The sequence below is a fragment of the Lynx canadensis genome, chromosome D1 (genome assembly GCF_007474595.2).
Source record: "Lynx canadensis isolate LIC74 chromosome D1, mLynCan4.pri.v2, whole genome shotgun sequence".
Taxonomy (NCBI): Eukaryota; Metazoa; Chordata; class Mammalia; order Carnivora; family Felidae; genus Lynx; species Lynx canadensis.
In genome coordinates, this window is record NC_044312.2 from 102,036,656 (window position 1) to 102,051,278 (window position 14,623).

The window sequence follows — 14,623 nt, forward strand, 5'->3', positions numbered from 1 at the left end:
TCTTTGTTTTAAAATCTAGTTTGTCTGATATAAGTATCGCTACTACATCTTTCTTTTGACATCCATTAACAAGCATGATAGATGGTCATCCATCCCCTTAATTTCAATCTGCAGGTGTCTTTAAGTCTAAAATTAGTCTCTTGTAAGCAGCTTATTGCTGGATCTTGTTTGTTTTGTTTTGTTATTTTGTTTTTTAATCCATTCTGATACCCTTTGTCTTTTGGAGCATTTAGTACATTTACATTGGAACCAAAAAAAACCACATAACATACCTAGCAATAACCCTAATGAAAGAGGTAAAAGATCTGTATGCTGAAAACCATAGAAATTTATGAAAGAAATTGAAGAAGTTACAAAGAAATGGAAAAACATTCCATGCTCATGGATTGGAAGGGTAAATATTGTTAAAATGTCTACACTACCCGAACCAATCTACAAATCCAATGCAATCCCTATCAAAGTAACACCAGAATTCCTCACAGAGCTAGAACAAACAATTCTGAAATTTTTATGGTACCAGAAAAGACCCCAAACAGCCAAAGTAATGTTGAAAAAGAAAATCAAAGATGGAGGCATCCCAATTCTGGATTTCAAGTTATATTACAAAAGTGTAGTCACAAAGACAGTATGGCACTGGCACAAAAACAGACACATAGATCAATGGAACAGAAGAAAGAACCCAGAAATGGACATACATATATGTGGCCAACTAATCTTCAAGAAGCAGGAAAGAATGTTCAATGGAAAAAGACAGTCTCTTCAGCAAATAGTGAAGTAAAACTGGACAGTGACATGCAGAAGAATGAAACTGGACCACTTTCTTACACCATACACAGAAATAAATTAAATATGGATGAAAGACCTAAATATGAGACAAGAAACCAATCAAAATCCTAGAGGAGAAAACAGGAAGCACCTCTTTGTACTCGGCCACAGCAACTTCTTACAAGTTTTGTGTCTGGAGGTAAGTGAAACAAAAGCAAAAATGAACTATTGGGACCTCATCAGGATAAAAAGCTTCTGTACATCAAAGGAAACAATCAACAAAACTAAAGGGCAACAATGGAATGGGAGAAGATATTTGCACATGACACATCAGATAAGGGGTTAGTCTACAACCCAAAGTTATAATCTATAGTCCAAAGTCTATACAGAACTTATCAAACTCAACATCCAAAAAACAAATAATCCAGTGAAGAAATGGGAAGAAGATATGAAGAGACACTTTTCCAAAGAAGACATCCAGATGGTTAACAGACACATGAAAAGATGCTCGATATCACTTATCATCAGAGAAACACAAATCAAAACCACAATGAGATACCACCTCACACCTGTCAGAATGGCTAAAATGAACAACTCAGGAAACAACAGATGTTGGTGAGGATGTGGAGAAAGGGGAACATTTTTGCTGTTGATGGGAATGCAAACAGCCACTCTTGAAAATAGTATGGAGGTTCTTCAATAATTAAAAATATAACTACCCTATGACCCAGCAATTACACTATTAGGTATTTATCCAAAGAATACAAAAATGCTGATTTGAAGGGGCACATGCACCCCAATGTTTATAGCAGTACTATCAACAATAGCCAAAGTATGGAAAGAGCCCAAATGTCTACCAACTGATGAATGGATAAAGAAGATGTGGTGTATATATGCCATGGAATATTACTCAGCGATCAAAAAGAATGAATTCTTGCTATTTGCAACAACTTGGATGGAGCTAGAATGTATTATGCTAAATGAAATAAGTCAGTAGACAAACATCATATGACTTCACTCATAGGTAGAATTTATAAACCAAATAGAGGAAGCTACGGGAAGAGATGGAAAAAATAAGATAAAAATAGAGAGGGAGGCAAACCATAAGAGATTCTTAAATACATAGAATAAACTCAGTGTTGCTGGAGGGGAGATCAGTGACAGAATGGGCTAAATGGATGATGGGCACTAATGAGGACGCTTGTTGGGATGAGCACTGGGTGTTATACGTAAATGATGAATCACTGGGTTGTACTCCTGAAACCAAGACTACACTGTATGTGAACTAACTTGAATTTAAATAAATGCACTTAAAAATAAATAAATAAATAAATAAATAAGCTCCCTACAACAGTAGCTATAGTCTTTCAATAATAAAGTACTAACTTGTGAGTCACAGGCTATTCATTTGTCAAATGTAGTTAATAATCCTTAATTTTCACTGTGGTGGTAAAGAGCATTTTAAAAAAATCAGCTAATTCTGCTATGTTCTGAATATTCAGCTATAAGTTTCGTCGTGCTTAAAATCTTCTGGGGGGGGGAGAAAAATTGTGTCTAGAAGACAGTGGGGCTTTTGTGGGTTTATTTATTTGTTTGGTTTGTTCCACTTGGTGTTCATCTTTTTGGTCATGGGGAGTGTGCAGTGGTAGAAATGAAGGAGTGGAAAGCAGAGTACTCATCCTATTCTCCATGGAGAGACCACTCTTTTGGGGCGATACACCACAATTCCAGAGACACATATCTCTCCAAACATGTAGAAAAAATATTTTGGCTGTTCGTTTGTTTGCTTGCCCTAAGCAACTTTTAAACATACTGCCCAATATTAAATTGATGTAGAAGACACAAGGTTTAGAAGGATATTTTCTGTCTACTCACTTAGAGCTTTATGAAGAAATAGTGAGAGAATGCCTTACTAAAAATAAATATTTGTAAAATCTTCAGTAAATTTCCAGAGGTTTAACCATTCTAGATCTTTTCCCCACAGAGTACAATTTGCTTGCACATCTGACTTTGGGTCAGGTCATGATCTCACAGTTCATGCGTTCAAGCTCCGCGTCAGGCTCTGTGCTGACAGCTCAGAGCCTGGAGCCTGCTTCAGATTCTGTGTCTCTCACTCTCTGCACCTACCCTGCTCATGTTCTATCTCATTCTCAATCTCTCTCTCTCTCTCTCTCAACAATAAATAAGCATTAAAAAAATTAAAAAAGAAAAGCGATTTGCTTGCCAAAGTTCAAAGTCAAATTGCATGCACAAAAACTATTCAATTTCTCTTGTCTTTCCAAGGTTCCCCCAAAGATAATCAAGAGAAGTTTTATGTAAATCTAGAATTAAGAAGAAGCAAAAACACAATATTGTGAAACATCAATCAACCCAATCTTAATAGATGTGAAATAGTTTAATCACACAAAATAATAGCAAACACTTAAAGAGTAGTTTCCTCAGTGTGACATTGCTTTAAGTATAATTTGTTGTATTTACATAAAATTGCAATGATTAGGAACATATATATAAATATAAGTCAGTGAGTTGGAAAATTATGCAACAAGAACAATCTGCAAAAAGATAACCTTCATCTCTGTGGCCTTATGGTTTGTGCTGCCTTCCAGAAGGCCTCTTTGACATCTTTGTTTCTCAGGCTGTAGATGAGAGGGTTGAGCAATGGGTTGACCACAGTGTAGAACAGAGCAGCTACTTTGTCTCTTTCCAGGGAGTAGGTAGAACTTGGCCTTGAATACATGAAGAGCAAGGATCCGTAGAAGAACATGACTGAGATGAGATGTGAGGCACAGGTGGAGAAGGCCTTGCGCCTTCCTGAGGCTGAGTGGATCCTCAAGATCGCCAGGAGGATGTTGAAATAGGAAACCAAGATGGCAAGGATGCTGGAGAGGACTGTGAAGCCCACCACACCCAAGAGGACTTTTTCATAGACGTGGGTATCTGTACAAGACATTTTTACCAATGGTGGTGCATCACAGAAGAAGTGGTCTATGATGTTTTTACCACAGAAGCTCAGGCGGAAAGTGTTGGCAGTATGGGCTATGGCGTTTAAAAGTCCTCCTAAGTAGGAGCCAGCAACGAGTCCAGTACAGAGAGAATTGGACATAGTACTTGAATAAAGTAGTGGGTTGCAGATTGCAGCATGCCGGTCATAGGCCATGGCTGCTAGGAGATAACACTCAGTATAGGCTACAACACAGGAAAAAAACAACTGGGCGCCACATCCAGCCAAGGAAATACGTTTATCTTCTGAGACACAATTAGCCAAGATTTTGGGAGTGTATACAGAAGTGTACCAAAAATCCAAGAAGGACAGATTGCCGATGAAAAAGTACATGGGCGTGTGCAGGCGGGAATCAACCCGGATTAGGATGACCAGGGTCATATTCCCCGACAAAGTCATCAAATAGAGTATCAGAAAAATTCCAAATAGAATCAGCTGCCACTGTGGGTCTGCTGAGAAACCCACCAAGACGAATTCAGTCAGAAGGGTGCGATTTCCTACTTCCATGTCCACAGAGGAGAAAGCCTGGTAAAGATTTTGAGGAGGAAAAAAATCACTTTGTGATTTTTCTATTGAAATAAATAAACAAAGGTATAAGTTAAGTCAGTAATTACTAGGACATCTATGGACTTTTATTTGTGATTGCCTAGAATGATAGAACTTCAGTCTGTCGCTTGGGAAGACCACGGGAATTGGTGTTAGAATCTGATTGTGAAATTAGTAAGGCTTTCACTTAGTAATTGTTGAATGCAGGGCAAGTCCCTTAGTCTTACCAAACAGAGAAGAAAAATAAAGTCCCCAACAGGTTATTGGATTGATTGAAGGAAACATGCATGAAAATACCCAACCCAATGTTAAGTACATAGTGTGTGCTCAAAAAATTTCAGTATCCTTCAAATATTATTGAGAATTTACATGTCAGGCATTGTGCTGATGGTTATACAAATACCAACATACTGTATATATACATATATGTATATGTATGTATATATATATACACACACATGTGTGTACATATATGTATATATGTATATGTACGTATATATGCATATATATATGCATACGTACATATTACTTGGTGTCAGTTAATATTTTAAATCCTAATCTCAATCCACATAATCCTTTCCACAACTTTCGAAAGTAGGTACAACTGTGATTCTCATGGAGTTTAAGAAATAATTCCAAAGTTATAGAACTGGTCAATAGCAGAGCTGGTATTTGAACCCAGAATTTTCTTTATCAAGAGTATGTGCCCTCAGCTGTTAAGCCATTTATGTCTGTTGTAAGTAATTTTTTTTTTTTTTTTTGCTTTCCTAGCCAAGGCAACATTATAATCCTCTGGCAAACTGAATTTCTTGATTTAATAAAAATATCTTTAAGAATCCTTTTTTTCAGAATGTTTTCCCCCACTTTGTTTTATTGATGTGAGATTTATATAAATACCTAAGGTATTTTTGGATATAGTGAATGCTGAACATTAGGAAAAAAACAATTTTTGGTGTGAAGGATTTATTGAGAAGCCATGAATTCTTCCAAGTTATTTTGAAGCTCTGAGGGAGAAGTTAAAAAGGAGGAGTCTGGGGCCCCTGGGTGGCTCAGGTGGTTGAGCTTCCAACTTCAGCTCAGATCATGATCTCACAGTTTGTGGGTTCAAGCCCCATGTTGGGCTCTGCACTGACAGCTCAGAGCCTCGAGTCTGCTTCAGATGCTGTGTCTTCCTCTCTCTCTCTCTATCCCTCCCCAGCTGATGCTCTGACTCTCTCTCTCTCTCAAAAATAAATAAAAAGTTTTTAAAGAAGGAGGACTCTAATTCAAAACATGCTATAGACAACAAACTGAGAGTTGCTAGAGGTAGGTGGGGGGGGATGGGCTAGATGGGTGATGGGCATTAAGGAGGGCACTTGTTGTGCTGAGCACTGGGTGTTATACGTAAGTGATGACTCACTATATTCTGCACCTGAAACAAATACTACACTATATATTAGCTAAGGTGAGTTTAAATAAAAACTTTGCAGAAAAAAAAATACCATACAGAATTGGGGCTAATGCCCCAGTAGCCAGCTGACCGTCACTTAGATAACACGGTAGTGGGAGAAAGCTAAAACTGAAAAACGATTGTGATTTACCTCCATGTTCAGAACGTTTTCCTTTGAGCTAAGCCCGAAGTGGTTTATAACTCTATAAAATGCAAATGCAAACTTTCTACCCCAAGATCTACTGTTCCTGCTTGTTAGAAAGGGAGGTATCTCACTCTTTAAATATTAGGCGTTCTGATCTTTCAAATGTAGCTGACAATGTTCAGAGAGGACATGACTTAATCAGTGACACTGTGGTAGATAAAGCTTGGAATCCTGAAGATCATTCATTTCTCCATCTATTACTATATAATGGATCTTATCTCATTAGCACAGAGAGAAATATTTTAGTCGTATATTGCCTCCATCAGTGAGCTTAACTTACTCTTACAACCCTCTCTCATCACTTGTCTTCATTTATTTAGGACGTCAACTAAACTAAATTACTCACATAATTGACTTATCTTTAGTAATCTCACATCTCACAGCCCAGAAGCTTCACGTTTATAGTGCTATGTTGGTGTTCATTGGTACGCTAATCTTTTTTCTGAATTGGCTCAAGCTTAAGTAATAGCTTTCTTGGCAGTGACCTATGGCTACTACATTGAACTATAAAAACCTGTGGCTGATGTCCACGGTCTCAATAGTTACTCTGAACTTCGTCTGCTATGTTATCATGTGTCTATACAGTGAAAAATACCTGTGCCTTATTAAGCTCATTTTTAATACAATATAATTTGGGATACAAATGAAAATATCTGACAGCGCCTGTTACTACTCTTCTACTGAAAAAAATAATAATTTTTTTGGTCTACTGACCAAAGTCTTCACAGAAGCAGAGATATTGAAATTGAGACCTGAGAAGTGACCCCAGTGCCAGCCCCTTGTAGGGCTAAGGAGAGAGAGGAGAGCAGTTCCATATATCAGAGCCCTCACATGAGAGAGCAACTGGTGAGCCCAAAGAGCTGAGAGGTTAAGTAAAGACAGAGTGGAAAATGGAACGAGTGGGTGAGCCAGAAAAGTTATCAGCTCACAAAGCCTAATGGAAGCCATATTAAGGATTTTGGCCTTTACACCAACACAAATCGTCTTGGGGAAAATAGAGCAGAGTCTGAGCAAAACAAGACAATGGACGTTGCTGGTTAGAGAGTGTGGGATTTAAAATAGAGGGATGAGGATGGGCCTTTGTCAGAAAATGACATTTGAATGGGACTTGAAAGAGATGAGGGTGTGAGTGCAGACTCTGTTCTATTTTCCACGAGACCTAGTGTCATCTTCTAACTCCTGAATATTGTTTAGAGTCCATTTTTCCCCACCAGCATGCAAGACACAGGTCAGTAAGATGATTTTTCTATTTTGTTTATTGCTGCATCCAGCTTATAGAACTGTCTCCAGCAACTAATTGACAGTTAATAAATATTTCTAGAATGAATAAATGAGTAATTATATTTATATCTTGAAGCTGTTTTCCTCAAAATATTGTCTACTTCTAACCTAGTACAAACTACTCAGGACAAATTTACCCTCAACTGAACTTTTCTGACTCGGAGTACTGTATCACTTAGCAAGAAGATAATTAAAGAAAGACTCATGGGGCGCCTGGGTGGCGCAGTCGGTTAAGCGTCCGACTTCAGCCAGGTCACGATCTCGCGGTCCGTGAGTTCGAGCCCCGCGTCGGGCTCTGGGCTGATGGCTCGGAGCCTGGAGCCTGTTTCCGATTCTGTGTCTCCCTCTCTCTCTGCCCCTCCCCCGTTCATGCTCTGTCTCTCTCTGTCCCAAAAATAAATAAACGTTGAAAAAAAAAATTAAAAAAAAAAAAGAAAGACTCATAACCATCACACTCATAACCATCAAGATTCGCCAAAATCTATCTTGAATTTGAAATAAACTGCGATGAAAATATGAATGTGAAATAAAAGACACAGAAGAAGTCCGAGCCAATCATGCCAAAGCAGCCTATACAGAATGATTTCTCAAGACATGTATTCTCCTGTTCCCTCCTCCCTTCACTGGAACACTAAAAATTTGGGGGAAGAATGTGTCCTTCTAGCACCTGAAAATGAGGAACAAGAAGTGAAAACATTACACACTATTAGCTTGCACAGCACAGAGTGCCATGACCACTAGAGTCCAAAAGCACGTCAACTCTCTTCTCCTCTGCTCACCTCACTGTGTAAGTGAATATGCAATGACTCGGCATAATTACCAGACTGACCTTCAAATTCTAGCTGAAGGTTAGGCATGCCATTAGTGGAATCTGAATTGTATTTAGGGGTGTGTGGGTGTGTGGGTGTGTGTGTGTGTGTGTGTGTGTGTGTGGTATTTGGCATAACCATAGTCCTTTAAGAGCCATGCCAAACTCTGTATCCGCCTTCTAATGGAGCTGAGGCCAATGAGAGGCCAAACCACTTAACTGCCCCTGGTTCCAGTTGCTTACCCTTGGTCAGGAAGGACAGATGCTGGAAGTTACAGGCTTTTCTCTCTCCTCTGATATTTTGGCACGCTTTGTTGGAGCCGATATATGTATTTTCTCAACAGCCCTTTGAGACCTCTGCCACAGAACAGCCTAGCAATATCTATCTCAGTCTCTAAAGAATCAATTAAAGTTTGCTTAGAATATGAGGATGATATAGTAATTAGGATATGACGAAAAATATTGTATTAAAATTTCACTCTTTTACCATGAAGTCACAATATAATCATAAACATGTCTGATAATAGAAACTCCCCAAAATGTTCTAATTAAAAATGTTTAGAGTGTGTCATTTGCATGCGCGCACACACACACACACACACACACACACACACATATATTTAGTGCCAGAAGATCTACTATGCTTCCTTGTCTACACTAGGCTTCCGGGCTACATTTCCCTGTCTCATTCACCAGGAACCCCCTGTTAAGCCCTGATATTATGGGTCAAATGGCAACCCTCTCAAGTTCACATGTTGACTAATAGTAACTCAGAATGTGTATCTGGAGACAGAGCCTCTATAGAAGTGATTAAGTTAAAATGAGATGTTTAGGGTGACTCTTACTCCAAACTGATCCATGTTTTCACAAAAAGAAAACATGGACATTTGGACACGCAAAGAGGGCTTCTTGTACACAGAAAAGACCGTGTGAGGAGAAAGCAAGAGGGTGGCCACCTGCAAGGAAAGGAAAGGGGGCTCAGAACAAATCAACCTCAATGGCACCTTGATCTTGGCCTTTTAGCATCCAGAACTGTGAGAAAATACATTTCTGTTGTTTTAGCCACCCATTCTGGCAACACTAGCAAATGAATATACTTGGTTACCAACAGTAGGGCTTTTTTCTGTGGTACAAATTCACATTTTATATGTAAAGTTAAAATTAGGCTTAAAATCAGGAACGTGAGAAGTCATGTTTACATGTTCTCTAATTTCTCACTAATTCATTCATCACATTGAACCAGCAAATAAACAGAAACAATCGCAGAACCCTAATGGCCGTCGATTATTGTTTCCCCTAGCAGATTTTCACTATAAATCTTCTCGCGGATATAAACCTCTTTGAAATCTATCTCTTTATTTATCTATTTCCATCTATATCTCCACTTTTGTCTCTGTACAACTGCTATTCTTTTGCCCTCAGTTCTTCTAATTGTTGAGGAAAATACTCTTTCACTGGAAGCTCACTGTGACTCTAAGATATTTGTCCTTTCCTGTGTATATCACCAAGAACATCTTTGTATCATGGCAAGAGGAAGGAAGGAAGGAAGGAAGGAAGGAAGGAAGGAAGGAAGGAAAGAAATGAGAAAAGAAAAGTTAAACTTATTTCTAAAGCTATTTTACAGTACAATTTTTATTTACAACTTCCCAACTCTGTTCTCCCAACAAATGGGACAAGAACCTTTGGAGTCAGAAGTTCTGGGTTTGCATTCCTGTTTCCTCCCCTATGAACTACATGATTTGAAGTAAGTCATTCAATCCATCTAATCATCACGCTGATTCTATAACCAATTTTATTATTCCCACTTAGAGATTAAAATATACTTACAGGTAACTTATGAACTGCCAAGTGAAAATTTAAAAAACAAAACGAAACAAAACTGTTCTCCTTCAATCTTCTCAGAATCCCAGGAATTTTGGACTCTGTCCCCAGCTGGCAGGCATAGCAGTTTTTCCAAATGCCCCAGCCTCATCTATTTTAAGCACGTATCCACACACATTAGCACCAACATAAAAAGACAATTGCAGTCTAGTGTTTCTGCATTATCCAATAATTTTATTTTTGGCTTCTTTTCATCATTCCTGAGAGTCTAAGCTAGTAACAGTAACAGGGGGATAACCTAGAAAAAAAGATATAGCCGTGTTTCCCCAAGATTTTCATTTAAGAAAATGTTGCCCTATCTAACATTTTCTTCAGGGCATCTTTAACATCTTTATTTCTTAAGCTATAAATCAAGGGATTCAACATTGGTATGACCACAGTATAGAAGACTGAAACCACTTTATCCCTTTCTAGGGCATAGCTGGTACTTGGTCGGGAGTAAACGAAGAGAATAGAGCCATAGTACAAAGTGACAGCCGTCAGGTGAGAGCCACAAGTGGAGACGGCCTTGAGGCGGCCTTGGGTGGAGCGCATCTTTGAGATGGCAGCAGCAATGAAGAGGTAAGAGGCAAGGATGAGCACAGTGGGAGTAATGACATTGGAGGCCAGTATGAAATAGAGCACAGCCTGGTAGCTCTCCTTCACGTCACAGGCCAGCTTTACAAGGGGAGGTAGATCACAAAAGTAATCGTCAATGACATTGTTCCCACAGAAGCTCAGGGTAAATGTCTCACTGGTAATGAGGGTTGAGTTAAGAAAGCCACCAAAGTATGAAACTGCAACAAGACCAGTACATAACCTCGAAGACATCGCCTGGAAATAAAGCAGAGGATTGGAGATGGCCGTGTAGCGGTCATAAGCCATGGCGGCCAACAGGTAACACTCACTGTATGCCAGCCCAGCCGAGAAGAAGAACTGAGCAAGGCAGCCAGCAAAGGAGATGCTTTTGTCTTCCGCAGCGCAGGTCATGAGGATTTGGGGGGCATAGACAGAAGAGTACCAGAGATCCAGGAAGGAAAGATTTCCAATGAAGAAATACATGGGTGTGTGGAGTTGAGAATCAGCACCGATCAGACAAATCAGGGTGATGTTCCCGGACAGACTGATGACATAGATGGTGAGGAAAATGACAAAGAGTACTCTCTGTAACCACAAGTCTGCTGTGAACCCTAGAAGTATAAACTCTTTCACTCTGGTGAAATTTTTCTCATCCATCGATGTGGGGTGTCTATGTTCCTTTTCTGTGGAAAGATGAATAACTATGTCAGCATTTCAGTATATCAACTTCGATCATTTGCCATTTGAGATCACTGAAAAACACAACTGATGCATATACGTTGTTCACTGTGAGATATGTTCATGCTACAGTGGGTATCACTCTTTTTAGGTAACAGAGAAATCAGTGCTATGCTGACTCGGGAGTTTGGTTACTATGCTCATCACGTAGTGCGTGTCACCGTATTTTTTTCTTTGAGTAAAGTTGACACACAGTGTTACCTTAATTTCAGGTGTGCAACATAGTGATTCAACAAATTGATAGCTTATGCTAGGCTTGCCAAAAATGTAGCTACCATCTGTCACTATAGAATGCTATTAAAATACCATTTACTATATTCACCGTGCTGTGCCTTTTATTCCCTGTCACCATGGATTTTTCAATGACTTTCTCCTCCAACTCCAATTGAGCTGTTTCTTTTTTCTCTTTGCACTTGAGGTGATTGAGCACCCCATGAAAGATATGAAAAAGGCAGCTTGAAGGAGGGATCTGGTTTCTCTTCTGGTCATTGTCTCCTTTTGTCTTTACTAGAGAATTACATGAAGAAGCATACTTTCATTAGTCTAAGCATATTTTGGAATATCCTTGGAAATGTATTTACTATAATTTCCTTGAAAGCAATAAATAGAAATCTCTTATGCTTGAGGGAAAAAATTAAAAAACTTAATTTTGCTCAGATGCTAGGTGACGGACTTACAACTGAGCTAGAAAAATAAAGAATTGTTCTCTTGGAATTGTATCTATTTGATGGTAAGAATCTATACTTTTTAACTTTAAAATACATAAATAAACACATACATACATACATATGCTATAATTATTGTCAGGTAGGAATTCTTTGTAATAAGCAAAAGAAGCTTGGAATAAGTAACACTTTAATTGCCTTAGAATTCAAGGCTGTCATTTTCACAAAGTATGTTCCTGAAAGTGGCTTAAGACCAAGAACCAAGAGACCTGAGTTCTGATCTAGCTGCTGACAATATTAAATAACCTGATAAGCTGCAAAACTCTGTTGTCTCACCTACCCTCCTTAGTTCAGGGGGCCGTTAAGAGATCACAGATGTGCTTAAGCACTTTAAAAGCTGGACGTTAAAATCATGTGTTGCGTTCTCTATGATTTCACAATTTCTTCACCTCAGTAATCTGTCCTTCAGAAAAATTTGCTTCACCTCTCAAGGACTTCTAATTGCACCTATGCTATGATTCCTTAGAGTTTCATTTGTTGTCATGAAGAAACCTCCCCTTCTTCAATATGTGGCTTTTATACAAGCCGGTAAATTGCTGGGCTCAACTGCAGAATTTTATTGGGAATGAAAATTGCAAGAGGCTTTTCTTTCCCAACTCTCCTGTTTGCCTCTCCAGTTATTAAAATGTAAAATAAACATATATATGAATATAAACATATGTGAATATGTATGTCCCCACTTTTACAAATTGAGAAAAAAAAAGGGTCGAAGGCGTTTAGGGTGATATATAAGACACAGGTAAATGAGATAATAAAATAAGAAAAGGCAAAGGAAAAACAAGACCAGGACATAACATAGAGGCAAGGATGGAACCTATTGCACAAAGTCCTACCCACTGTTCTGTAGGGACAACAAACTTGACTCGAAACTTTTTAGCAGCCCATCTATAAAATTAGTAGCATCCAAAAGACAGGTAAATCAACCAAGAGTTTGGGCAAAACATCACCATTCTTGTTACCAACTTTGAAATGATTTCTTCCAAGAATACTTGTGAAGAGAGTGAGTGAAATAGAATGCATAATACATTGAATAGTGTTATTATATAGGGAGGACACACAATAAAGAGCTCTTCTGACCTTTACCTGTGTTCATTCGTAGACTTGAAGCTGGTTATATGCCTTGTTAGAGCCAAGGGATGGGCAGAAACAAAACATCTCCCCCTCCCCAGCTCTCAAACACCTCCCTGTAATAGGGAGATCTTTCTAAGAGGTAGATGTGTCTGAGAGTGGTCATCCACAAGGAACTGATCTCTTAATTCTCAGTCCCCTCCAGGCCAAATGTACCTTCCATCATATCTATATCTATATTTCTGTACAAAGATCTTTAGATATTAAAGCAAGTGAAAAACATATAAATAGATACAGATAAAGGTACAGATAGATACATAGAGAAATAGATACGATAGATTACATACAAATAGGTAGAGATAGAGTAGATAGATAGAAAGAGAGAGTGATAGATAGATGATAGGTAGACGATAGGTAGAGAGAGATGATACATAAACTTGTACTTCTCTTAAGGAACTCCTATCCCATGCACTGCCTAATGTAGGAAAGGAAACATTTTCAGGTCATGAAAACATTGGCTGAAGTTAATTCCTGTACTTTGACCTACTTTAAGGGCTAATAAGTTTCCTGCAAGATATAAGGAGGCAGGCTACACACAACTACATCTAGCTACAGAGGGTTCTTGAGAATAAAAACATCCGTCACGTACACATCTAATTGCCTGTTCCACTGAAAAAGACAGGAAGTAAAGATAAGACATTTGGAAACGTTTCAGCTTTTCTCATCAAATATATTTAATAAGGAAGAAAACCTTGTTGTATTTCACAAAGTCAAATTAGGCTTTGGTTTGATTATATCAAGAAAGGGGGGTGGGGTGGGGAGGTTGGTCCATATAGTGATTTCCTGACCGTTTTCCTTAGTTAAACACAATACTTACTTCCTGAAAATAAATAATGATTTGTTTGAAGTTCAACTCAAGTCAGAATTTCTCACATTATCTTATGGGAAAAAAAAAAGTGCCTTCTATTCATTCCACAGGAATCCTCTTTTCAATGGTAACAATGGGAGGACAAAATATAAGCCTGATCTTTCCCTTGGGGCTATGCCACGAAAAGCCAATCTTCATACGCTTTTTCTGGTTCCAAGTGAACAATTACAGTGCTCAGTTTTATTTCTGGAATAAAGAAGGGAGAGATCATTTATCACAAATATATTGGCCCAATTGACCTGGAAAGTCCATTTGTTTTGTGAGTTTCATTGATGTATTTGAGATCAAACAGAATTTGGCAGAGAGGAATAACCAATAGAATTGTCTGCACATAATAGATGCTCAAGAATTACTTGTAGTCCGTAATGATGTTAATGGTGATAATGACAATAAGGAAAAGGCCTTTGAATTTTAGCTCTGAACCACATTGAGAACAACTTAATAAAATGTGCCAGTTTGCAAACAATGAAATTGAGAGCATTTGAGAAATTGAAATTGAGAAACAGAAGCAAAGCCTCATGGTTACAGCAAATTTTATCTCTACACCAGACCATAATTATATTCATCCATTTGAAATATATCCATTGAGCAACTCTTGGGTATCCAACACTGAATTAGATGTTGAAAGAGATACAACTATGAGCCAAGGTAAGGACTTAAGTGAACTTATAAGGGTTAAAAAGCAAACCC

At 38.4% G+C, this 14,623-nt stretch overlaps 2 protein-coding genes across 2 annotated transcripts; both read right to left on the reverse strand.

The window, feature by feature from the left end:
• Nucleotides 1-3,334: 3,334 nt before the first annotated feature.
• Nucleotides 3,335-4,288, reverse strand: LOC115526404 (olfactory receptor 9G4). Its single transcript, XM_030333806.1, has one exon. It carries the CDS (start codon nucleotides 4,271-4,273, stop codon nucleotides 3,335-3,337), a length of 939 nt encoding a protein of 312 aa, XP_030189666.1. The 5' UTR covers nucleotides 4,274-4,288.
• Nucleotides 4,289-10,195: 5,907 nt separating this feature from the next.
• LOC115526405 (olfactory receptor 1013-like) lies at nucleotides 10,196-11,131 on the reverse strand. Its single transcript, XM_030333807.1, has one exon. It carries the CDS (start codon nucleotides 11,129-11,131, stop codon nucleotides 10,196-10,198), a length of 936 nt encoding a protein of 311 aa, XP_030189667.1.
• Between the last annotated feature and the right edge of the window lie 3,492 nt (nucleotides 11,132-14,623).

Bases quoted from the DNA above. Each gene is read 5' to 3' on its own strand.
- LOC115526404 (XM_030333806.1), bottom strand. From the start codon at position 4,273: ATGGAAGTAGGAAATCGCACCCTTCTGACTGAATTCGTCTTGGTGGGT.
- LOC115526405 (XM_030333807.1), bottom strand. From the start codon at position 11,131: ATGGATGAGAAAAATTTCACCAGAGTGAAAGAGTTTATACTTCTAGGG.